General features: G+C 45.6%; 1 protein-coding gene across 7 annotated transcripts in view; it reads right to left on the bottom strand.

Moving 5' to 3' along the window:
* The window catches only part of EDARADD (EDAR associated via death domain), a 1,165,333-nt gene that overhangs the window by 793,189 nt on the left and 345,091 nt on the right, over positions 1–27,053 (bottom strand). For 2 of the 7 annotated variants that reach the window (XM_069607372.1, XM_069607373.1), the window contains one exon: positions 23,877–23,998. The exons of 3 other annotated variants lie outside the window; for them this stretch is intronic. In XM_069607372.1, coding sequence (XP_069463473.1) covers positions 23,877–23,913 — 37 coding nt within the window. In that variant the 5' untranslated portion in view covers positions 23,914–23,998. Of the gene's footprint in view, positions 1–23,180; positions 23,836–23,876; positions 23,999–27,053 lie in introns of those variants that run through there. 2 more of the 7 variants (XM_069607377.1, XM_069607378.1) reach the window with 2 other exon arrangements.

Here is a 27,053-nt window from a genome sequence, read left to right as displayed (position 1 = left end):
ATCAAAATCCGTCCAGCGGTTTCACCTGTAGCCGTGTGCAAAGTTTCAAAGTTTTTCCCCCATTCAGTCTATCGTGGCCATGTAATATATATATATATATATAAATATATATATATATATATATATATATATAAAGGTCCTGTAGAGCGCCATTTTTACACGTGTGAGGCTGTCTGTTAAGAAAAGAACGGGAATAAAGGCATAACATTTTGCAGGGATCCGAAAAAGAAGTAAGTGTAACGTACCATTTGAACATTTTTTTAATGTATCATTATTTATTAATGTGTTTATTTATTTTAATATAGACATATAAAGCCTCGTTGTTCTACAAATTCTATATATTTTACAACAAACATAGACACAGGTGAAATTTGAACTTTGTTTTTATGTGTGCGTTTAATGCTGCATGTTGACTTACAGAAGAAAAAATATATATATGTAAAAGCCTGTTTTGCATCTTGTTGAATATATGGTTATTTTCAGGCTGTACATTAGACTTTATGCGGCTTGAGGACGGCTGTATAATTTCAGCATTTGGTGTATTGTAATTGGTTTGCATTCTGCAGTGACTGGTGTGAAACAAGATGTGTTTGCACAAGCTATCTAACACTGGTTGCGGTTTGTGTTTTCACACAGCCGTATAATGTAAATGATTTTTTGTTATGAGTGTTTGTTCTTTCAGAAGCACAGGAGAGCGAGGTTCAGCGTTTGCTTTAGAAAGCTCTAGATGGCTTCGGGCGTTAGATCCAATGCGGCGCAACATGGCTTTAGTTGTTTTTTAAAATTATATTAAAATAAAGAGTTTTTGTTAACAGGGCCTGTTGCAGACTTTCAAGCGTTACTTGATAATATCCTTCTTGAAAACGGCTTTCATCTTTATGGTAAAGAAAGCTTTTATTTTTATTTTAGAGTACAAGAATCTATTATGCGTGAGTGAGAATGATTCGTTGTCCTTACCAGGCTGTGAATGTATATTTTGTAATGTTTTCAGTGCATTAGCAGCTATTTACAGAATATTACAAACATTTTAAAAAAGTGACTTTGGTTTACCGGAACAACGATTCCCTTGGAACCAGAACCGGTTTTGCTGGGTGCTCCAATTCCCAGGACCTATCCGCGCTCCGGACCCAGAGCGAAACTACTAACTCACTGCCTACTAGCAGGGAAAACGGTGGTGGCCCGAACCTGGAAAACCCCGGAAGGCCCTCACATAGCCCAATGGTGGACCAAACTTTGGGACATTCTGATAGCGGAGAAGGTGACGGCAGCACAAACGGGAACTCTTCATCGTTTCCAGAATATCTGGGCCCCAGTGCTGGAATTCGACCAGCGCTTCCCCGCCCTGACCTACAAACCCACCAGGGCCCGCTGGATCTTAAAAAATCAGGAGATCCCGGAGGAAGACACATAGTCGCTGAGGCCCAATTTGGACTGCCCGGGAGGGAGGAGCCCGCCTACAGGGCCTATGGGACAGATGGACCAAGGGGAGGGAGGAGTGAGAAGACGCAGGGGGGGATAAAGGACTGGGTTTCAACATGCCTAAATAACCACTGCTTATAATGTCTGTACTTATCATCCTGCCTTGATTTAAAATAAACAAAGTTAAAAAAAAAAAGTGACTTTGGTGAGGACCCTGCATGACCGAAGGTACTCATTGATAAAATGCATACTTTACATAAAATTACAGCAGACCATACCTATGCTAAAAACGCTTACAAGAAGACAAGACATGTGAATGCAGCGTTTTCTAACGCTGTGAAAGACACATCTGATTGTGTGAAAGGTAATGAGCCTTGTTATTTTACAGCTTTTAGTTAGTTACAGGAGCTAAACGTGTGTGTGTGCGTGCGTGCGTGCGTGTGTGTTGTTACAACCAAGGTTGGCTGTATTTAAGTAAAGGTTAAAGTTATATTGATTTTTTTTTTCAGATTTACAATTTCATGCCACAGCAGCGAGTGTTGAGTCGTCACGGAAAAGGATGCATCCAGGGGGAAATACCAATTGTAAGCTTGTATGTCTACTAACAAAACATCTGTTTTCAGCTATTCAGGTTCATGATTGTATGTAGGGATGTAGCCAGATAAGATAACTCTTTTTTTATAGGGTATTGATTGGCCATAAATAAGCATGCTTTTTAGTGTAAACCCCATGTGATTAGGAAACATACTTTTTCATAGGGTGTCGGGTGGTCTACAAGGAAACATGTATTTGTCTTTAGGTTGATGTATGGTTGTAAGGTAGCATGCATATGCCTATAGTTCTGTAATAATTTACGTAATTCTTTTTATCATGCTTATTTTTAGGGTCTAGTGTTGTGCAGGAGGATGAAGGTGTCGCGCATGCGACATCTGTGGCCCCATCAGCTGATCGTGTGAAGAAAACAGGTCAGCACAACACACAACACATGCACACAAAAACAGTCTGTGCTTATGAGGAATGTGGGGGGCGCCAAAATGCTTTGAAAAAAAAAAGAGTAAACTAACTCTTAACAAGACTGCATGGGCTAAAGGGGTTGAACATGTTTTAAATGTCCCTAGGGATGAAACTCTGAAAGCCAGCAGTATACAGATAACCCACCCATTTGAATCCTGTAGACCTTTGCATGGTGTTACCATTTGAGATCCCACGACTGAAGACCTTCAGCCCCTGTCTCTTAGCTGTGATAAAATTACACGGCCCCCAGTGTTTTCATCTGTGAGGTCTAGAACACCTTCAGCCCCAGCAACTGAGAGCCTGCGGTTGGGGGGTGTAAGCTGTGGTGAGATTACCCCACCTCATGTGTTTTCATCTTTAAAGTAAAGAACCCCTTTAGCCCCAACAGCTACCATTGCTAGGCCGTGGTCTCCGGATTGTAGAGACGTTACACCCCCCCATGTGTTTTCACCCACAATCCCCAACAGTGAGCAGGATGCTAATATTCCGGAAGATTTAGAACAGCCCTCAGTGGCTCTGGTTCCACCGACAGCCCCAGATTCTGAGACTGTGATAATAATTACAGACTCGCCCTTAAAAGAGACTGCTATACTTATCACAGGCCCCCCTTTAAAAATAGAGCATACAGAATGTGTATATGCCTCCGTTATTTGTGGGTTAAATGATCCCCCTAAGCCCCTAGATCTTTCTTGCAGAGGGGCAAATGGTGTAAACAAACGGTCATGTGCAGCTAACATTTTTTACATGCCCCATAATAAACCAGCACTTAACACACATACGTTTCAACATGTTAATACACCAAGCGGCTGTTGCCATGCACCCACCTATCTACAGCCACCTGGCCTCAGCAGACCCTCCCCTCCCTGGCCTGCCATCTCTGAACTGCTCTATTCCTCCATTGCTGGCTCCTGTGTCCCGGATCTCCTCAGGACATCTCTGTTGGGCCCCCACCCCTAACGCCTGCTCTCTCCTGCATGGGACACTTGGAAGCCTTTTGTGGATACCTACCTGGACTACATCGCTCCTCCCGCTCTCCTGACCTCGACCTCTTGCATGGTTTTCCTGGCAGTGCCTTCACTCTCCTGACCCTTACCACTTCAGTTACTGCTCACCAGCTTCCCTGCTGAATTGGTCTCCTGCAGACACTCTGCACTCGATCTCTACCACATCTGTTCCGCGCACCTGCCTCACTGCAGACCTGGACTTCTACAGATCCTCTCCACCCAGACTACAGACTGAGACTGAGGGACTGACCTCCGCTTGCCCTCTTCCTGGATCTGCCCATCTCCTGCGGCCTTCATCTCTCAACGTGGGACCTTCACAGTGCATCTCTGCCTGCACAGACTGCAGCGTTGCTTCCCCGCTCCTGTCTGTCATTGCTCACTGCTCGCCATTTTTCTCTGCTGTAACTGGTTCTACGCTGTCCTTCTCCCTCTTTTTGTCCGCTCCTCTCCTGCAGCCTAACTTTCCATCATCGTGGGTCACTTCTGCCCGCCTCCTGCAGCCCGCCTCTTCATCTTTGTGTGACTTACCAGCTTAGTGCCTGGGCTCGGGCCTAGCACTATCCCTCTGCCCACTGACTTCCTCTTCGTCCCCTTCGCACTCTCTTCTTCACAGCACTCTCTGCTCCCCCTTTTGTCATGCGCATTGCCAGACTCCTCGCTCCTCGTCCGCCTTACTCCTCATTCACTTCCCCCTACTCACCTCTGTTTCCTCCTCCTTTCCCTCCCCCTTATCCTTATGACCATCCCCACGCTTTACCCCTCGCCGTATTTACCCCATCCTCCTTCAACCATCCCCCCTCACCCAAACCTCATCTATCCCCCTATTGTTAAACCCTCCAGTTTTATCAATATTGCCCTCTGGAATGCTAGATCCCTCTGCAATAAGACCACAGCTGTCTTGGACATGTTCTTCCGACTCAACCTTCAATTCCTCTGTATTACCGAAACTTGGATCCCCCTTCACAACTCTTCTGTCCCTGCCTCTCTCACCACCTCCTCCTCCTCCTTCTCTCATGTCTCTCGTCCTTCTGGTCATGGCGGTGGTATTGGTCTCCTCTTCCACCCTAAATGTCTTTCCTCCACCTCTACAATACCTTTTCCTACTTTCCCTTCCTTCGAATACCTGTACAAATCCTTTACTTCCCCTCACCCTATTTCCTTTCTAATTATCTACGGACCTCCTGGCCCTCTATCCTCCTTTTATGATGACCTCGACCATCTCCTTTCTCTTATTTCCCCCTCCCCCTCTCCTCTCCCTGTACTCTGTGACTTCAACCTTCACCTCCCCACCCCCCCTCAACCCTTCCCTCTTTTTTCCATCCTTGGCTCCCACTTCCTCTCTCCCCTCCCTACTTCTTCTACTCACTCCTCTGGCTCCACTCTTGACCTTATCTTCATCTCAACCTACTCCACCTCCCCCATCTCGACCCTACCCAACTATCTCTCTAACCATCTTTTACTCTCCTTCTCCCTTACTCTTACTCCCCCTCCATCCACTCCCCCATCTCCCATTTCCTTCTCTGACAGGATCTCTGTAACTTTAGCCCTTCTCTCTTTATCGACACCTGTTCCTCCTCCATCCCCTCTCTCTCTGACTTCTCTTCTCTCTCGGCTAACAATGCTTTATCCTCGCTGTCCTCCTCTATCTCTTCCAGTCTTGATCAACTTTATCCCATCTCCGCCTTGCGCCCTACTCGCAAACCTTCTCAACCCTGGTTTTCCCCTCACCTTGTGTCCATGCATCGTCTCCTCCGTTGCCTTGAGCGATGCTGGCTTAAATTCCGCTCTCTGGCTAACCAAACCTCCTACTTCTCATACCACTCTCTCTATGACTCCTGCCTCAGCTTGGCTAAACACTCTTACTACTCCAACCTTCCCCACTCCCAAGCCTCTCACTCTTGCCGTATTTTTCAGACTCTTTCTCGTCTTCTCTCCCTGTCTACTCCTGACCCCTCTACTACTTCTTCCCTTCTTCTGACTTCGCCAACTTCTTCTCTTCCAAAATACTCTCTTTATGCCAAAACATTCTTCCATCCCCTTCCTATTCCCCTCCTCCCCCTCCTCTCTACTCCCCTTCAGCTTGCATGACTGACTTCTCTCCTGTTACTCCTTCCCTCCTCCTGTCCAAAACTCATCCAACTGCTCCCCCCTCCGATCCCCTTCCCACCCTCCTTATTCCTAAGATTGACTTCTCATTCCCTACTTAACTTCCCTCTTCCCTCTTCAATATCTGTCTCTCCTCTGCTACCTGTCCTTCAGTCTTCAAGCACACTACTATCATCCCTATCCTGAAGAAACCATCTGCTAATCCCCTTCTTACATCCAACTTTCGTCCAATCACGCTTCTTCCATTCCTCTCTAAACTACTTGAACGCTTAGTCTATTCTCAACTCTCAGCTTTTGTTACCAACCTTTCTCTCCTTCCCCCCTCTCAATCTGGATTCCACCCTAAACACTCCACAGAAACTGCTCTCACATATGTTCTCAACTCCCTCCTCACCGCTCGCTACTCTAATGAATCCTCAGACCTCATCCTCCTTGACCTCTCTGCAGCCATTGATACCTTCTATCTGTTCTTGACTGGCTCTCCTCTTACCTTTTCAGCCATTCTTTTGCTGTCTCCTGGGGTGGTCGTACCTCCTCCTCTCTCCCCCTGGACTATGGTGTTCCCCAAGGATCTGTTCTCGGCCCCTTCCTTTTCTTCCTTTACACTTCTCTTTTTGTCTCTATCATCTCTTCCTTCAGTATTTCTCACCATCTTTATGCTGATGACACCCAGCTTTTCCTTTCCTTCTCTTCCCTCACTTCTGACCTCCATCTTAATCTTTCTTCCTGTCTCACTGCCCTTAAAAACTGGATGTCAGCCCACTTTCTCTCCCTTAACACTGATAAGACGGAAGTCTTATTCTTTCCCTCCAACACGTTTCCCCCTCCATCTCCCCCTCCTTTCATTCACTTCCCCCCTTCTAATCTCCCCATCTCTGCCTATGCCCGTAATCTAGGTCTCTACTTTGACTCTTCCCTCTCCTTCACCTACCATATTTCTTTTACCTCTGGCGCCTGTCGCTACCACCTCTTCAATATTTTAAAAATCCGTTCCTCCCTCACCTTCCATGCCACTAAAATCTTAATCTCTTTCCTCATCTTCTCTCGTCTTTTCTATTGCTCTTCTCTCCTCTTTGGACTCCCTGCCTCCCATCTTGCCCCCCTCAAATTCCTCTGCCACTCTGCCATCCGTACCCTCTGTCTTCTCGCTCCTCATGACTCTATTTCCTTGTTGCTTTCTCATCTTGGCTGGCTTCACTTTCACTCCCAACTTAAATTTCTCTTCCTCTGCCTTGTCTTCAAATCTCTTCACGATCTCGCTCAACCCTACCTTTAATCTCTCCTCTCATTCTACACTCCATCTCGCTCCCTTTGGTCTGCTCATCTCTTCCTACTTACTGTACCCCCGTCCCCATGTGCCTCTTCTCGATTCTGTTCCTTTCAGCACCTTGCCCCCCTACACTGGAACTCTCTACCTCTCTGTATCCGCTCCATCCCCACCTACTCATCCTTCCACACATCGTTGAAATCTCTTCTTCTCCATTCCCCACCCTGACATCCCTCTTTACCTCCCTTTACTTCTCTCTCACTTCCCTTCTTTTCCCCTTCTTCCCTCTCCCTTCCGGCTCCATTTCCTCTTACGCTTCCTCCCCTTCCCTAATAACTTCATTTTTATTCACCTGTTCTGACTTCCTCATCTCTCCCCCTTTCACCCCTCTTCCTTTCTCGTTTATTGACCATAGTAAATTGCCCTACATACTGTTTTGTTGGCTTGTTTCATGTTTGTAATTTGCGTCTATTTTTATTTTGATTACATTCTGTGTATAATTGTTGTTATAATGTAAAGCGCTTTGGTGTAAAGCGCTATATAAACGAAATAACTACAAAAATTACAAATAAATACAAATACAAAAGGTGTGGTGCTGCTAAGCGGTTATTTATGGTAGATGTATCAGATAATGAAAAAGGAAACCATTTCATAGGCTTACATGCAAGATCTGTTTAAAAAACAAAGCAATAGCTCTTCACTATAATAAGCAGACTCAAGAACATACATTGTGGGTAGCTACAGGCAGTTTTGCAGATCCCATAACAGCTTTAAGACCCATCCCAGGTCCCGTGCAGCACACAAACGATGTAGACCTAAAAGTGGACCCTAACACTTGGAGGATCTGCTTACACTGCCCATGCCTGCTGACATACTGCATTTACCTGTAAAAGGTTTAGCTGCATGGCTTTAAAATGGCTTCGCTCCCGAAGGCAGAGGAAAATGTTTTTGAAAACGCTTAAAAAAAACAAAAACTATCATTAGCCATCACGCAAAGAAAGATTTAGAGCTTCACCCCCAAAACATATATCAGGCGACTAATACGGACGCTGTTTTTTTTAGTGTCTGGGAACATACCAGAGTGATGTACCAAAATATAAAAGTACTGAATACTAAAATGTTTTTCTTTTTATGAATCTAGATCAGGCACCCCCTATTAATGATAACAGAAATGGCTGAGAGGCTTTTTTCCCACATTCTTGAAACAGCTGGTCCTAGTGACTTTGTGCAGATCCGCTTAGACAGTGCTACTTTAAACAGACGTCTTTTTATCAGGTGCTCATATCGCCAAGTCTTCAATGTTTTAGAGTTCTTAGAAAATATTGGAAGACTGTTACAGAGTAAGGAGGAGCTTGTTGTAACGGAACCCTTGGGGATCGCAGCCATGATTGTCAGATCTAGAGAGGGGGGCATGTACAGGCCTTTAAAGAAAACACTCTACAGTATGGTTGTGGCTAAGAAGAGGCGATGGCTTTTGGATTTTAACTAAGGTGCCTTAAATATTTGTATGGCTACGAGCATCATAGGCCTGTTGGAGCCTAGAACTGTTACCGACTGTTACATACAAACAAAGGCTTTAGAGGTCCACAAGGCTATGGGTATACCCACCGATGCCATAATTGGTTTTAATGAGTTGTGTTGATTTGACGATTACTTTGGGGTGCCGGTCAAATTTCTGTATAACGTAGACCGACTTTGGAAGTATTTTCCACCAGGTGACACCTTTAATAAAAACAGTGTGTACATTTTACATCATGAGAAACACTATTACGGTATTTTAAACCTACAAGGTTTTCTAGGGGCACGGAATGTATGCCCTTTTTGTTGTCATATATACAGCAGTCGCATGGAGCACAGAGGTAGATTCCATTGTCACATGTGTCAGAGAGATGGGTGTGTTGTGATGAATGAATTTGGGTTTAAATGGCCCAAGTGTAAAACCTTTGCCAGATCTAAAGAATGCCTCGAAAAACACATTGAGAAAGCTGTGCAGGGCTTAGCAGAATGCTATCTTAAAACACACTGTCTCTCATGCAGTCGATTCATAAAGGCTAATCATGAATGCCACAGTAAGATTTGTCCTAGGTGTAAAATTGAAGTTGTTTCGTTGGAGGACCATTTGTGTTACATGCCCCCTCTGAAAATAGTGCCTAAAACAGAAAATTACATCTTTGATATAGAGTGTATGCAAGAGACAGTCATCCATATTCCAAACTATGTTTATGCTCGACATCTGACTGGGGATAAAACTTGGAACTTTAAGGGCCCAGAATGCATTAACCTTTTTATTACAACCTTTTTGGATCAGAAATGTAGGGGGTATAGCTTTCTCGCACAGAACAGTCAAGGATATGATTCTTTCTTCCTCATACATGAAATGATTAAAGAACAAGTAGCCGTCAAGCTGATAATGCAGGATGCAAAACTAAAGATTCTAGCTATAACAGACTTTAAAATCTGCTTTATTGACAGCTTGAATTTTTTGCCTATGAAGTTAAAAAAAAATGCCTAAAGCGTTTGGATTCCCAGGGTCAAAAGGTTATTTTCCACATTTCTTTAAAATCCTGCAGAATCAAAATTATGTGGGCCCCATTCCCCCTGTGGAGTGCTATGGTTTAGAATTTATGATGTCTGATGCATTTCTTAAATGGTATTCAGAGGTCCGTAAAGATGTTTTTGATTTTAAGAGGGAGCTAATAAGCTATTGTCGTGAAGATGTAAATATTTTGAGAACAGCCTGTAACATTTTTAGAAATGGCATTGTTGAGCTGACCCGAAAGGAGCACATTCTGAATCCTGGTACTCCAGAGGTGTTCAAATATGTTACCTATGTAGATCCATTTACTTTTATCACGTTAGCTAGCATGTGTATAAATATATACAAGCAACTGTTTCTAGAGCCTGAAAAATAGCCCTCGTGCCACCAGACTTTTACCATGGGAAACAAAAACGCTTCTCCACATCTTCCATACAGTGGTTGATGTATGTGTTCAATCAAGACGTTATAGCTATACAACACGCCCTGCGTGGAGGGGAGAAAACGATTGGCCCCTATTTTCTAGATGGTTATGCTTCTTTCAATGGAGAAGAACGGGCCTACGAATGTAATGGCTGTTTTTTTCATGGGTGCCCCCACTACTATAATAAAATTGACTATAATACCCTGACGGACTGTACTTATGATCATCTACATAGAAGAACATGTCTAAAAAAGAATTTTCTTGAAAACCGCGATTTGCGCGTCATTACGCTTTGGGAGCAGGAATGTACAGATATGCTAAAAAATGCTGAGGGGCTACACAGTTTTGTCAAACAGAAAAATCTACCAGAACCCCTACAACCGTGTGACGCTCTTTTTGGGGGAAGACTAATGCTGTTAAGCTCTACCATGAGGCAGCACCCCCGGTGAAAAGATACATTACTGTGACTTTACCAGTCTTTACCCCTTTGCTAACAATTTAAAACCGTACTCATTAGGGCATACCCACATCATCCATGAAGATTTTGGGGATGTTAAACAATATTTTGATCTGATCAAATCTTACGTGTACCCACCTAAGAAACTTTATTTTCCAGTGCTTCCGCACAGAGTTTCTGGAAAACTAATGCTCCTGTAATGTATGACCGGTGCACCAGAACAAAACAAACTGAACAATGCACACACAGTGATGAGGAGCAATCTATTACTTGTACCTGGTACACAGTTGAGCTAGAAGTGGCCTTGCAGAAAGGATACCGGCTGGGGAGGATTCATAAAATATGGCACTTTGGGAAGGCTATGGAACAACTGTTTTGCCAATACATCAGTTTGTTTCTGCGTGACAACGAAGAAGCTTCATGATACCCCGAAAGTTGCAAGGATGTTGAATTCCGGCAACGTTATATACAAGAGTATTACAAACAAACACCAGGGGATACGATTAAGACCCGATTTCATTGAAAACAGCCTTCCAAACACAACAATTATAACCAATCCCAAAGAGCTGACCACTTACCTTTTGAGATTTTAAGCTCACAGTTCATAGATGAGGAAACAGTGTGTCTTTGTTGGAAGTACGCTGAAGAGTACCCATCTTGCTCCAACAACATAAACAACATTTTCATTGCATGTTTCACCACCGCCCATGCCCGTTTGGAGTTGTATAAAGTAATGCACGCCCTCCAAGAACATTGTTTGTACCACACTTTTGTCAGCTCTCCCGGTCAGGAGAACCCACCCCTGAGGAATTCTCTGGCTGATTTAACAAGCAAATCAGCTCTGGGTGAATGCATTGCAGAATTTGTTTCTGCAGGGCCCAGTGCCCAAAACCTATTCATATCGGACATTCACCAGTGCTGTCTGTATGAAGGTAAAAGGCATCACTTTGAATGTTAGCAACAGTATGAAAATCAATTTTGATAGCTTAAAGGAGCTAGTGCAGGAGTACTCTTTAAATAGCACAGCCAGAAATATAATGGTCCAGCAACTCTCAATAGTGCGTGAGAAAAAATGATGGGAGATTAGTACCGAAACGCTGCAAACAACCTTGAGTGTAGTATTTGATAAGCGTGTGCTCACCGTTGATTACAAGACATTGCCCTACAGTTATTGAAAAGGGAGCATCGTGTACGATGGACACCCGGTTACAACACCCTTTTAAATACGTGTTAGCGGACCCCTCTAGCTGCAGTAAAAGCTATTTTATTAAACAGCTTTTCGAAAATGCCCCCGCGGTTATGACAGCAGTGCCCGGAAATCTTGTCTGTTTTTATTCCTTCTGGCAACCCCTGTATAAGGATCTGACTGCTAAACTACCTCATTTGAAATTTGTAGAAGGTTTGCCTGATTCTCTGAATGATGATCGTTTGCTACCTCCGAACCTTGTAAATATGATCATTGTAGATGATTTGATGATGGAGGGTGGGCATGGTTTTGAACTGGAAAAGGGATTCACACAGTATTCCCACCATCGTATCTCAGCATTTGTTACATTGTTTAAAATGTATTCTACCGCATCAAGGGCAACCACTCAATAACATTAAACGCCAGTTATATAGTGCTGTTTAAGAACCCTAGAGATAAACATCAGCTTGAAGGCCTAGCGAGACAGATGTACCCGGGTGACACCAGATTTTTTATGGAGGCTTTAGAAGACGCTACCTTGAAAGCTTACGATTACCATCTGGTGGATCTAAAAACAAACACTTTAGAGGACTCAGATTGAGGGCCGGTCTCCCCCCCAGTCTACCAGTGGTTTACGTACAAAAGTCTTCTAAAACACCCAGGTGAAAAAAAAATAATTCCTCATTAGTGTTGATGACCAGCTACCATGACGCCCCATATGCGTGGGAACTTTGCTCTCCTTAAAATGCTAGTAACAGCACCACCCCAACAACGAAAGGCCATTCTGTACTCAGACTCTGATGATCTAGTATCGGCTACAGCTGAGATTGCCTTTAACACCATAAACGGGAACGTTCTGTTATCTACCCGACAGTTTGGAGCCTTAAAAAAGAAAAAACGCCTCCTTAAGAAACTGGGTAACAAGAGGGCATCCATAAAAATTAAAAGAAATCTTTTAAAACAATCGAGGGCTTCATAGGCACTGCTAGGTTTTGCATTGCCTCTGATCACTAGGCTTTTAGGGGGTGGTTAATGGAGTACGGCGATAAGATGTATTTGGTTGACAAACACCAGATGGATGTGTTAAGTACCCAGAACCGCGAAGAACCAGATATACCCCAAAATCAGCCACTTTAAGGCTTGAGTCTGAAATGCAAGCGGTCCTAATATCCCATTATTTATCAGACTACGACAAGGTGACCCGCTATTCAACTATTCTACAAAAATACTTAACATACTTTAGACAGGCCGAAAATGAGAAGAATAAACTAACATTGTACATGCCCCCGAAGAACCTGCAAGTAGCGCCAAACCCCCCATATCTACCCCTGCTCCAGATTCTATTGTGATAGAATTACTGGACACAATTAACACCCGTTATCGGAAAACTGCAGAACTCTTGCTGAACAAAATGGGGTGAAAAGAACGTGGCAACATGGAACAAGGGGGAGTTTGTTTATAAAGGAACGGTTGTCAAAGGTTCAAATGTAAACGATTTAGTTTGCAGCATTACCAACCCTCAGGCCTTTCGAAGACACACAAAACCTAGAGGGCGGGAGTTGTTTATGCAAGCAGCAGCTGATTAAGACATGCCTACCAACGTAGTTGGAAATATGGGGCATCATGAACTGCTCAAAACCTTAAAAGACTCTGAGGTTAAATCCCTGACAACCACTGTTGAATCTCTAGAAATAAAAAGGAATTAAAAAAAGGAAACCAGCAAATGCGCCTCATGGTTTAGCGTCTAGCCTGTTTTTTGTTTAAGGAAATATTCAACCATTGTAATACATGTATATACATATATATGCTTTTTTATAAGAATAGCTTTCCATTCTGTAAAAGAAAGGGTAGCGATTACAATAAATACATCATTATTTATACTTACAAACGTGGTAAGTCTAATAATTTCAAACATGTCTAGCTATGCATGCTTTTAAAATATTAAATAAATGAAATAAAGACAAAAAATACTTTTTGTTTAAATTCCAAAAATGTATTTGTTTGTACGGGTACACAGCTTTGGTAACAAGGGTATATTTTTGGAAACAATCAAAGGACTGAATAGGAAGTCCCTTTATCTGAATGCAGTGTAGACAGACCCCCATCACTTAAACCAAGTGTAGACACATTTGGTGAAGTGATTACAGCCTCCAAGTGTGCAAAAAACTGAAATCATAGTGCTTCAAAGCACAAGCGCTTCTTACTGAGGTATGTTTATAAGGTCAGAATGTATTTTAATAATGAAAGGCTTAGTGAATAATACATGATTAGTGTATTGTACTAGAAAACAAGAATACAAACTGACTAGGTGTCAAGATATGACCACAAATAGGGTAATCCAACGAGATTCTGTGTATTTAATTAAGTGAATTTCTGTAGAACGATGTTGAAATGAGTCAGTAGCTAGAGCACAGGACTTTCCCAGACCTTGGGCCTCATTACAACCTGCCAGTCCGGGACCGTGCAAAATCCATGACGGCGGTAAAAACGTTTCCGTGTCTGCAAGGTTGCGGAAAAACCGTCCGATTACATGCTGTCGGTCGCGCGCACCACACGGACTCCGAAACATTGTTACCACCGTCACGGAAAACCCCACGGAAATGGAAATAACGCAGCCACAAGTGGCGCAAAACCCGTGTCCGCCTCCGCCGCCACGGACACGGAACCGGAAATACCATGATCGCCAAAACAGGAAACAGAGAGGCGGCCATCATATAAAAGCACAATCCATTGCCATCCAGAGTCAGCACATGCACAATCCTAACTCTGAGAAGCTAAAAGGGACCACCAGCATGTCTGCCAGGATTCCTGCTCAGAGGCAGCGCAAACAGCGCTTCAGCGAGGCGGAGCTAACCGTCTTGGTGGAGCACATTGTGGACAATGCAGAGATGCAGCACAGCAGCGGAGGAAGGAGGTGTGGGCCGAAGCTGCACGCAAGTGCACCGCTGTGGGCGTGACAGTGAGGAGCGTGAAGGACTGCCACAAGCGGTGGGACGACCTGAGGCTGAGGGTACACAACCTCATTTCCACGCACCGCCAACGCAGCAGTGGGACAGGCGGAGGACCCCCTTCCCCACTGAGGCTGCAAGCATGGGAGGAGCGTTGCAGCAGCGTCCTCCACCTTGAGGGAATCCATGGGCTCGGGGAGGCTGATGCAGGAGTGAGCCCACCTGCAGATGCCGGTAAGTGCCCAAACATGAATGCCACATGAAAATATGCAGTTGTGAGTACTGGGCCAAAGGACCCATTAACAACCCCCCCCCCCCCCAGGCAGTGCATGTGTGGGCCAAAGGACCCATTAACAACCCCCCCAGGCAGTGCATGTGTGGGCCAAAGGACCCATTAACAACCCCCCCCCAGGCAGTGCATGTGTGGGCCAAAGGACCCATTAACAACCCTCCCCCCCCAGGCAGTGCATGTGTGGACCAAAGGACCCATTAACAACCTCCTCCCCCCCACGCAGTGCATGTGTGGGCCAAAGGACCCATCATGATCCGTATGGCAACCAATATCACAGAATGCATACACCAGCAATCAGATGCATGTGACTAACACTATTCAATGTACAATCTTAATGACGCATGTGATGCACCCATCTGCCACCACAACAACACTAATTGCATGCCCTTTGTGTCCCCAAAGCAGTTTCAAGTGACAGTGATACTGCACAACAGGCCAGCCAATCTGCACCGGCAAGTACACAAGCCACCGCCACCACACAGGAGGATGCTGCCAGCAGTTCTGCACCTCTGGCCACATTACCAGCCACTACAGATGTGCCGCCCACCACCGACATCCCCACCGTCTCCACACTGCCTGAGTCTAGACAGGTGCCACGGGAACCTATCATGGCCACCCAACACAACACCGAAGGCAGCAGCACTGCAGAGGGGGCGGCCTGCAGTGATTACAGTGCCCCGCAAGAGCACTCGGAAACGGGGCCACAGGGGGAGATGCCCACATTGGAAGACCTGGGCTCCTTCCATGAGCTGGAGTTCAGCCCCACATCACTGAGGAGTCCCATGAGGTCGCCCACCCCATCCATGGCCGAACTGAATGCCCGCATGCAGCGGATGGAGGAGCAGCAGCCTACCCTCACCCAGCTGCTGGAGAGGCAGCTAGAGGAATCCAGGCTGCAGAGGGAGAGCTACAGCGCCTCAGTGCGTCGCCTGTCGAGGTCCATCGGACGCTTTGCAAGCACTATAGTAACCCTTGCACGCCATGTGCGGGAGGGCAACGACCACACCTCCAGGCTTGTAGAGGCCATGTTGGTTGGCCAACAGGCAAATCTGGCACGGATGCCCTCAATCCCAGATTCTGCGCAATCAAACACAACCACCCCATCCAGCTCCACTACTGCCAGTCCAAGGAGGCGCTTGAGTAGGCTAACGGGTCCCTCGGGCAAGGTTGCACAGGCACAGAAGCGCACACGGAAGTGATGGCATGTGTGTGGGACAGTGCAGGGGTGTGAGAGGGGTGGGCACGTTTGGGTGGTGGGGTAGGTAGTTTTGGGGGATTGAACAATGGGGCCTGGGTGGGGGTGGGCACGTTTGGGTGGTGGGGTAGGTAGTTTTGGGGATTTGAACAATGGGGCCTGGGTGGGGGTGGGCATGTTTGGGTGGTGGGGTAGGTAGTTTTGGGGGTTTGAACAATGGGGCCTGGGTGGGGGTGGGCACGTTTGGGTGGTGGGTGGCCCCGGGTGTACAGCTTCCCTACCCAATGCACCTCCTTCCCTGTTGTTATTACATCAATACATCACCATTTCGAACCAAGACATACATGTGTGGACATTGATCATTTATTTTGCAGTGCAACTATTAATTCATTGTCGTCACCATGTTCGTGCATTTCTGTGAATGTGCTGTGACTCAAAAGTAAATGCGAATCAGGGCATCCCGTGCTCTCTGGCCATCATGTGGACCCCCAGGGGGAGGCGGTGCCATCCCATCCCCATCTCCATCCCCATCCCCATCTTCCTCATCTGCGTCTGGTGGCATTGGGATGTTCCTGCGCAGGCATATATTGTGCAGCATGGCACATACGAGCGTGATTTTACCCGTCTTCACTGGGCTGTACAGCAGTGATCCGCCAGATCTGCTCAGACAGCGGAAACGGGCCTTCAGCAGTCTAAATGTCCTCTCAATCATTCCATGTGTGCGGATATGTGCCCTATTGTATGCCTCTTCATGCCTGTTCCTTGGTCTCCGTACAGGTGTCATCATCCATGGCGTGAGTGCATATCCCGCATCACCTACATGGGATGTATATGGGGGAACATGTCAGTGTTTGTGGCATCATGTCCTCATCTGCTGCTGTGCATTCTTGTATCATCATTCATTCATGCATATGTACCATGCAGTGTATGGAGCTATGTTTTGGGCATCACAATGTATGTCGCTAACTGGATATGGGCCTACACATTAACTTGCATGTTTACTGTGCCTTGCGGGTGACATTTGATTGTGTGCATGTCACGGTGCAGTGCTGTCCACACATGGCAGAGTGACTCCACTGTACGGAAGTAGTAAATACACGTCGTCTCATTTACACGCCTCTCGTGCCTTTTGAGGCAGTGTTTCAATTGAGGGTGGGTGTCTGCAGTGGCACAAGGTTCATGGGACAGTGACGGGATTGGCTGTGCCAGCGTGTGCACGGGCACATTGTGGTGCCCTGTCATGTCTTCCTTCATGATGTTTGGCATCCGCTGTGTATTTGGTAGATGGAAGGGGGGGTGATGCATGTGCGGTCACAGCGGCACACTCACAATGCTCATTGGCCTGGACACACACACACCACTTCGACAGGGTTGTAGCATTGTCAGCTGTACTCACCTAATAGCCATGTGCTTTGTCCGGCATAGCGTTCCATGTACCGTGGCAACGTGGAATTCCGCAGTACCATTGAGTCATGTGATGAGCCTGGGAAACGTGCGCAGCAGTGTGTAATCAGTTGCATGGCATCACAAACCATCTGGACATTCAAAGAGTGATACTGTTTCCTATTGCGGAACACCGCCTCAATTGCACGTGGTACTGTCAGCTCAACGTGGGTGCAGTCAACTGCGCCTATGCAATTTGGCATGCCTGCTATGGCATGGAAGGCCAACTTGGTGGCAATGACCTCGGGGAGGGTGCGGGGTAGGGCTATGTGTTCCGACACATGGCGCAACAGGGCATCCAGTACCTGTACCAGGATTTTTGAGAAACAGGGTTGTGATATGCCGTGCAGCTCATCAACCGTGTGTTGATAGGTGCCAGTGCCAAGGAAATGCAGTACTGAGACAACCTTCATGAGGGTGGGGATGGCGGTGGGGGTGTCAATTTGGCTGCTGATGTTGTCCTCAATCATGGCAGTGATGTGCAGGATTGTTGCACGGTCCAGCCGGTATAGTGTGTGGATCTGTCCTGGGGTGAGGTTCCAGGGTGAGGCCCTGATGCGTGGTATTGCTGGCTGGCGGCGGGGTCGGGCTGGCTGGGCAATGGGGTTTGCCATAGCTGCAGGGTTGGCTGGTTGCCGCCTGCGCCTCCTCCGCCTACGCCTCCTCCTCTGCGCCATTACTGCCACCATGTGCAGTGCTGCCTGTTGGTTGAGTAGGCCCAGTCCCAGTGCTACTAGACCTGCTGCCTGCATGGTTCTGTGTTGTGTTGGGCTGGGTGTGGCCCTTTTGTAGGCTCCCAGTGGCCTGCTAGGTCCAGCTGGGCTGATTTGGTGCACCTGTGCCCTGATTCAGTTCAGCAGGCAGTGTATAACGCCATGTTCGCGGTGGCGGCGGTTCCGCAACCGTGATCACGGTATTTACGCCATTTTTTTGCCGGTATTTCCGTGTCCGCGCTAGTTGTGATGCTCACAGTGTTTCGTGTTGACGGTAACGGAGGGGTTTCCGTGCAGACGGACTTAACGGGACCCCTATTTCCACGGTGGCGGTTGAGGGTGGTGCTATTGCCGGGGCCGGGGGTCATGATTGGGCGGACATGGAAACGGTGCCGGTATGGTTTTACCGGCAGTGTTAATTCCGGACCGGAGTACTTGTAATGAGGCCCCTTGTATCTCTAATCTTGACAGTGTACTCTGTGGAATAAGATAAGGTTCAAGAGCAGACATTGAATGATGCAGTTGTCTGGTTTAGTTAGCAGAGAGAACACAGCTGAGGCCCATATTAGGACCTCTGAGACAGGAAATCCAGTGGCTGGTGCTAAAATGCATCTCCAAGTTGAAGATTAGGTACAGAATAATTACCTAACAGATGTGGGAGTGACATCAATGAAGAGCCTTTCTTTAAGAGTGCATTACAAAAGGTGGGGGCTAGCCTCGGCTCCCTAGAAAATGTATAAAGAGGACTGCATTCAATATAAGGCTTCTGAGTTCCAGAGATGTGTCTGATGGTGTATCCTGTGTGATGGTCTGCTGCAGAATAAACCTGATGTCTTTGAAAAACCTGCTGCAGTCTCCTGCTTTTTGCCTGAGTCTTCTGTCTGCCATTTGGAGATGCCAAGGCCCAGCAGAGCCCAGCAGAGCAGAGCAAAGAGGGGGTCCAAGGGCCCTTATTAACAGGACTTTACAGAGGGTCTGCGATATCTGTCCTTGTTCACAAAAGTATGAGATCATTTTGACAGCAGTCCAGTGAATAGTTCTGCATAACCCCCAACATAGAGTGTTTATCAGAGAAGTTAGATACAAAGTAGCAAGAGTGTTGTCCACACTTGACAGTTCAGGACGTTGCACCAGTGTTGTATTATAATGTATTAGAAGTGCAATATGCTTAACATAGTCCAGTATTGTGCCTCTGTTTATTGGGTGGCTTGGGAAATACCCCAGGCTATCAAAGAAGGTTATTATTGTACCCTTGTCTATAAACATAGCTATCCAATGGGTGCCTGCCTGATCCTGGCGATCGGTGTTCGCCACAAGGCTGATGGGTCGATAATTAGGTACACCTCTTGGAAGGTTATCACATGAATACATACCCCTGAATGTTTTCTTAGCATGTTTGTCTTTACTCAGGAAACGTTTGATGCCATATAATACTTGGCGTTGATTGTTGAGTTCCATGACCAAGTCAAATAGAGTCAAATAGAGCCATAATAATTAGATTCACAGTGTTTGATAAATTTGCAGCAAAACATATCTCGATGCGCAGATTACCATTCCTAATAAGATTATAATGGCCAGTTGATGCATTATCAGGTCTCTAATCAAAAGCCAGCAGTGTGTAACCCCTATCATAATCGTCATGGGGTACCACAAAGCCTTTATCACGCAAGTGTTTACCACTGATTGAGACTAGGCACAGATAGTTCCTACTTGTATTTTTCTGTTAAAAACTGGGGCTGTAGGCTTTGGACGGTATAACGACCCTGTCTTTAAAAAGAGCTGCATAGTTGATGTTGTAATGTTTAAAAGGGTTGCTGGCGTAAGCCACAGAAAAAGCAATGTTGTCCACAAAACCAATGATAATTATTTTCGATAACTAACCCAGTAATAAGTTATCTTGACTGGCGACACAGCTACCCGTTGGAACACTGAACATTCTCAAGGATGTCCGATCCACGGGGTATTTTAAAAGAGGGTGGCTATGGGGTAAGCAATCATGGCTACTTTAGCCACCGCAGGGATAGCTGACCCATCGGCCTTTGCTAGTGTACAGGTCAGGTAAAGTAACGAGTCATTTAGATCAAGGTACATCTCTGTTGAGCCCGATATGTAAAACAATGGGCGTTAGCAGAGATAGTGCCGCGAGGGGAGCCACTTCCATGAAAAAACTGTTTTCAATGATCGTTTGTGTTGGGAGTCTGGCAAACAGATCTAGTTCAGATTTGACACATTCCCCTGAGGCACAACGGATAAATGCCATCTTTTAGAAAATATTGATGCTGGTTTTATTTCTCTTGGTCGGTCTGTTCTTGCGAATTTGTTTTCTCTTCTGAGCGGTTTGCGTTGCTGATCTTTGTTTTTTATGTGGGCTTGGAGGCCCCCACTTGTCTGATGCTGTCCTTTTTCTTTTGGTTGGACTTTCTTTCACATAAACCAGACCACAACCCTCTTGCAGTGGCTGGTTAAAATGATTTGCAATGGAGGTTGTTGCAGTAGACACCACATCCTTAGGGATATTTGCAGCTGCAGTTTTCACATATGGTTTGGCTAATTCAAACCCTTTTCATAAAATGGCATAGCCCTTCGAACGAGACTTCTAAAAATACTTCCTAAACTTGCTCCATACATAACGGGTGCCCCGTGAAAGTAAGGTTGATCAACATAACCAGCTTGCCTACAGTAGTAATCCCTATAAACGTATGGCTCTCCATAGTTCTTCATGAATACCATGTTTTAAGGTATCCCTACATATTATCCCCACCAAAAATATCGCCGTACATATGGTCGACTGTCTCGACATAGGCAATATTTTTTGGGGGGATAATTTGTGGGAGCACGGGTTCCGGGGGTGTCCCCCGCACATTTGAAAATAATGCAGGGGTCACGGGGGTGTCCCCCGCAGGGTCCATGGCTCAATATTGCTGCAAAAATATGGCGAAATCTTTGTATCGCAATATTTTTGCTGGGATATTAACACATGGAACCTGTTTTAATAGTCTTTTTCCCTCCTAGTGTAGTTTCACTAGGACTTTCTGGTATTTAAATGAGACAAGTTCTGCCTGATCATCCCTTATCTGTATATTGATGGTGTCAAAATGACTCTTAGAAACCGGGATATAATCAGGCTTAATATATTGTATATTAACAATGCCGTTATTTTCCCCTTTCACCTGGGCTGTTCTCATTAGGGGGGCATATGAGTCACCTACCCTTTGATATTCTACTATATATACTGTAGATCATGAGGCTGTAAAAACCCCATCAATATCAGCACGTGTTCTGTCCAAAGCTTTATTACTTTTTACATGTTGAACGGTTCCCAACACCCTAGAGAGTTTCCCAATAGATATAAACTGTGTGGTAAGATCAGTCAATTTTAGAAATACTTTTTTCTGCACCTTATCTAGAAACAGCTATACATAAAAATAGAGCTCAATGTTTATGAGAGCCTTGTTGAAAGCATCTAGCAACGTTTGTATACTGTCGTAAAAACCCGGAGGAAAGCCAGCGTGTAACAGTTCAATAGGACCTTCACGCTTGATGGTAAATTGGTATTGAATATCCATTTGACCAGCTTCCCACAATCCTTGTACATCAATGGGTTTGGCCATCTTAACACAATAATTTGATATTTCGTTGTTAGGGAATCTAAAGAAGCGTTACTGGGTAAGGTGATATAAAAGCCACTGCTTTCCATCTTCTCAGGGAGCGCCTTTGCTTTCTAGATCCTTTCTAGATCCTTTAGAGATGCAGCGCTGACCCAACTGTTAAATTCCTCAGGCCACTCTACCCATTTTACCAGGCTTTGTTTCTTAATTCCTTTACCTTTACTCTGAAGAATTTTCTCAACCCTATAAAAAGTTTGGGGGGGTCATTTGTGACCTTCTGTAACTCTTCGGTATAGAAATTACCGCTCACACCATCCCCATCATAATCAATCGCAGACACTTTGGGCACTATAAAAATTTCATTGGTAAATGATTGGTGATATCCCTTTGTAATATACCTTTTAACTTGGAAACTTGGATGTGGTTCCCTACTCGAAAGGGTGTTTTCTTGACAATTTTTTCGATAACATATCAGCATACAAGTTTCTCCACACTGTTAGTGAATTCTCGGAATAGGACAAAAAGTCAGAGGCCAAAAAGTCTGAAGCCCAAAGGTAAGGTCCTATATCTTCATATATATATATATATATATATATATATATATATATATATATATATATATATATATATATATATATATATATATTCATATTTAAAAATCCAAATTTAGCCAAAAACACTGCGCACAACCTCTATCAAATAGCTGGTGCTAACGGGCTACAGCTTGGCTAAGCTGACAACATTTAAAAAAACTACTAACTCCAGCCAAAGACTGACAGTATCGTAGCCGAAAAATGCCCAAGCACACTGGACCAACTTGGTGAAAGACATATATTTATTAATTCATTACAACATGAGCATCAATATTAAAAGGTTCTTTAATTTTGTGCAGACCAGGTAAAAAGCATGATAAACACCTCACCTGGTGGAGTTTACCACGCGTTCCGCTCTGTTCAAAGAGCTTCGTCAGGCTGTTTGTTATCCATTTGACTGCTCCCCCGCTACTGTTTTTAAAAGAACTAAGTGGGCGTTGAAACACTATGCGACCGCTCTATCCCCCTCGTGTCATTGGATCATGTGACCCGCTACAAACCACTCTGCCCATACGCGTCATTGAGTCATGTGACCCGCTATATGCCGCTCTCAGAGTATTTCTTATCCTTTATGGTGGTGAGGTGTTTATCATGCTTTTTACCTGGTCTGCACAAAATTAAAGTAAGAACCTTTTGTGATAGTTTATCTGCAGCATTATAAATGGCATTATACAAAACCTTCAGCTCACCCCGCATATAACTCTGTATGCATAAAAGACTCAAAGCATTTAAAAGTTCATACAATTCGCGGTCCTGTAAATTGTATCCTTTAATGCTAAAGTAATGTTCATACAATTGCTCCAAAAGCTTTTGCAATACCGCTCTAGGGTGTAGGTATAGAGGTAGGTATAGAGAGCCTACATTGTATTTATACAGATGCCAGTATTCATCCAATAGCAGTAGCCAGGTGTTGGTACATATGTTACCTATACACATTACACTTTTACAAGACCTCTTAGGTCGGGGTGTAGGTACCTGTAGATATTTTAGGGTATTTTGGGTGATTTCCGATATCCTCTCTTTCAGAATAGCATGTAACAGTTTTTCAACACATACATGTCCAGTCTTCAGTTTACGATCCACACGCATTGCTTGACATTCAGAAATGTTATCCTAGAAACAAATGTACACATATAAGGAGCAAACTCTTGGTATTTCTTTTCTCTTTAAAACAGCTTCTGGTGTGCTGGACAAGGCTTGTGGGTCTTCAAGTGTGTAGGTCACAAAAATCCTTTTCCATTAATTGGCCTACCCTGTTCCTAAAAACCACGGGACCAGCCATTTATAAAGATCTCATTTATTTCTCTGGATTGCGGCAATGGTATATTTCTATGAATATTTTTGATAAATCACTCTCCATACTAGCATGTACGTGCATGCCCATGCCTTTATAGACAGCTTTAAGCAGCTGAAAAGCTTTGTATGAATTCAACATAAAAAATATCCGCCGTATTGCTCTAGAGTGATAATTTGGAAGTAAACATTCATGAGCATCCTGTTGCGGGTCATTGCTTTTATGCCCATAGCAGCATTGGTAATAATCACGCTTCAAGCATATTTTCACTACACATGCTGCAAAAGCCTGAACAGTTAAGGATTCCAAAAAGGTCATAGTTTCCTCTTCTTCTTCATCAGAACTTTCAAAGTTTTTTAAGCAGACACATTTCTTACACTTATCACTGGTGTGGGTTGCTGTATTTTCAATCATTTTTTAACAGCAGACTCAGTAATAATTGATGGTATTGAATGAAGACTTCTGAACTTTCAGCGCCATCAACTTTATCTGCCGTTTTCTGCAATTCAAAAAAGAAAGAATTTTCATTTTAGAGTTATGCAAATAGTAGAACAAGTTACTTTCTTACCTGGTAACGTTCTTTCGATGGGATGTTCCGACGATGTATTCCATATCTATGACAGGTAATCACCACAGCTGTGCTGCTTTGAAATATTTTCGGCGTCTGCGTCCTGCGTCAATGACATTGATACGCTGTTCTCGAGGGCCTCCGTAGAGTCGACGTCACCAGATGTTATAAGTAGAACGCACGATGCCCTTAGCCTCAGTTGTAGTTTTTTCCCCAGAACGTGTGGCACCAATCTACTGCCAGTATGACCACAGAAAGCCTTGCGTAAACATAAGATGCAATCGCATAAGAAATTCTGTAGCGGGGCAGGCAGGGAGGGGGCGATATGGAATACGTCGTCGGACCATCCCATCGAAAGAACATTACCAGGTAAGAAAGTAACTTGTTCTTCAAGGGTATTGGGTCCTCCAACGTATTCCATATCTATGACAGAGCCCCAAAGCAGTACCAACGTATGGAGGAGGGAAAAGAATTTAGAATATATAAATTTAGAATGCCCAATCAAATTGCAGAATAGAGGACCGCCTTGCCAAAGGCCAGATCCTGCCCATGGATAGAATCTAGGGAGTAGTGTCTTTCAAAAGTATGGAGCGAAGCCCATGTGGCTGCTTCACAGATGTTACGAATAGGAACACCCCTCTGCAGGGCAGTAGAGGCAGCCATACCCCTAGTAGAATGGGCCCATAAGCCTACCGCAGGGTCCTTACCCACCAAGCGGTAACATTCAGAAATTGCCAAGATAATCCATATAGACAAAGTCTGCTTAGTAACAAGCTTGTCCCAAGCGCCTTCCAGCGTAACCTATAAAGAGCTGATCATCCACTCTGACCCGGGACATGCGTGAAATGTAGAAACTTAAAGCTCTCCTAGGATCCAACCTATGGAGCCTCGCCTCTTCCTTGCTAGGATGCGGAGGAGGATAAAATCCCAGAAAAATTACCTTCTGGCTTAAATGAAATTCCGCCACCACTTTCGGAAGAAAGTAAGGACGAACCCTAAGGACAACCCTGTCCTTATGAAACACTGTGAAGGGTGGCTTAACAGAAAGTGCCTGCAATTCACTCACTCTGCAAGCGGAAGTAACCGCAACTAAAAATATAGTTTTACGGGTTAACAGTCTCAAAGGACAAGAATGTAAAGGCTCAAATGGAGCACCCCTTAGGAATTTTAGAACAAGGTTCAAATCCCAACCGGGCACCGGGAAAGGTGACGGTGGAAACACATTTATGAGCCCTTTCAGAAACTGAGAAATTAAAGGAATTTTGAAATAAGAACACTCCTCAGACGAGCGCTTAAATATGGACAGCGCCGCCAGCTAACCTTTAATGGTACCCACTTGCAGGCCCTTGTGGGCTAACGAAAGCAAAAAAGACAGAACCACAGGAATGTCACATGAAAAAGGGTCCACATTCTTAACCCTGCACCAGTCGCAGAACTTTCTCCAACGGCAACGGTACAGGGACTTTGTTGCAGGCCATCTGGCTGAAAGCAACACCTCCATCACGTCTTCAGGCAGGTCCCAATCCTTATACCTCACCCTTTCAGAAGCCAAGCATGAAGGTTGAGGGATCTGACCTCTGGATGGAGAACCTGACCCCCCTCCCGTGAGAGCAGATCGTCTCGGTAGGGAAGACGACGTGGAGGGCAGATGGACAAGTCGAGAAGGCCCGCGTACCACGTTCTCCGGGCACATGCCGGAGCAATGAGGATCATCTGGGAACTGAACCGCCGTAACCTCTGCAGCACTTGCGGGATAACGGGGACTGGAGGAAACGGGTACAGCAGTGGGAAGGACCACTCCACCACGAACGCGTCCCCTAAGGCTCCTTTTGGAGGAAATTCCCACGAGCAGAACCTTTCGCACTTCCGGTTGACACTGGAGGCAAAGAGATCAACTTGTGGGGTCCCCCAAAGGGCGAAGATCTCCAGGAGAATCTCCTGAGCCAGCTCCCACTCGTGAGAGATCATGCTCTGCCTGCCCAGAGCGTCCGCCATCTTGTTTTCGTCTCCCGCCAGATGAACTGGCGAGATCGAAATTTCCTGCTGGATGGCCCAGAACCAGAGCTGCATTGTCTCCCTGCACAGAGGAAGTGACCCTGCCCCCCCCTTTTTGTTGAGGTAGTGCATGGCCACTGTGTTGTCCATCAGAATCAGGGCATTCTTCCCTCGCACAGTCGGCAGAAAAGCCTTCAGGGCATGCCTGACGGCACTCGGCTCCAACAGATTGTTATGGAGTCTGGACTCCGACGGAGACCAACGACCGCTGACTGTCAACTCGTTGGCATGAGCTCCACATCCCGTGAGGGATGCGTCCGTCACGATCGTCACCTCCGGACAGGGCAGCCAAAATGGAGCCCCACCTCATCAGATTGCCTTTGACGGCCCACGACAGAAGTTCCTGGGCGACCGAGGGCGGCACCTGAACGGGGTCCGACATCCTGCCAGAGGACTGCGACCACTGCATCTTGAGAGCCCATTGCAGAGATCTCATCCTCAACCTGGCCTCTGGCACCAGAAGAATGCAGGATGCCATGAGGCCGAGCAACCTCAAGAACTCGAACGCCGGAAGACTCTTGGCATGTTGAAACTTGTGCACCATCTGCTGAATGTGATAAGCCCTCACCTGGGGAGGGAAACACTGCCCCAGGGATGTGTCGAGCACTGCTCCGATGTACTGGAGCCGCTGAGTTGGCGTCAAGTGGGACTTCTTTAAGTTGAGGGAGAAGCCCAGCTTGTGAAGGGAGTGGCAGGTGACTGACAGATGATCTATGACTTGCTCGGGAGAGCGTGCCCTGATCAACCAATCGTCCAGGTAGGGGTGGATGTGAATCCCCCCTTTCCTGAGATACGCTGCCACCATCACCATGAACTTGGTGAAAACCCTCGGGCGGAGGTCAATCCGAACGGCAGGACCCGAAACTGAAAGTGCGAGTCGCCAACCGCGACTTGCAGCTGCTCTCGATCTACCAAAGGAGGAGTAATATCG

Source organism: Ambystoma mexicanum, chromosome 4q (genome assembly GCF_040938575.1).
Source record: "Ambystoma mexicanum isolate Mex_15411 chromosome 4q, UKY_AmexF1_1, whole genome shotgun sequence".
Taxonomy (NCBI): domain Eukaryota; kingdom Metazoa; phylum Chordata; class Amphibia; order Caudata; family Ambystomatidae; genus Ambystoma; species Ambystoma mexicanum.
This window is presented reverse-complemented; position numbering and strand designations above follow the sequence as displayed.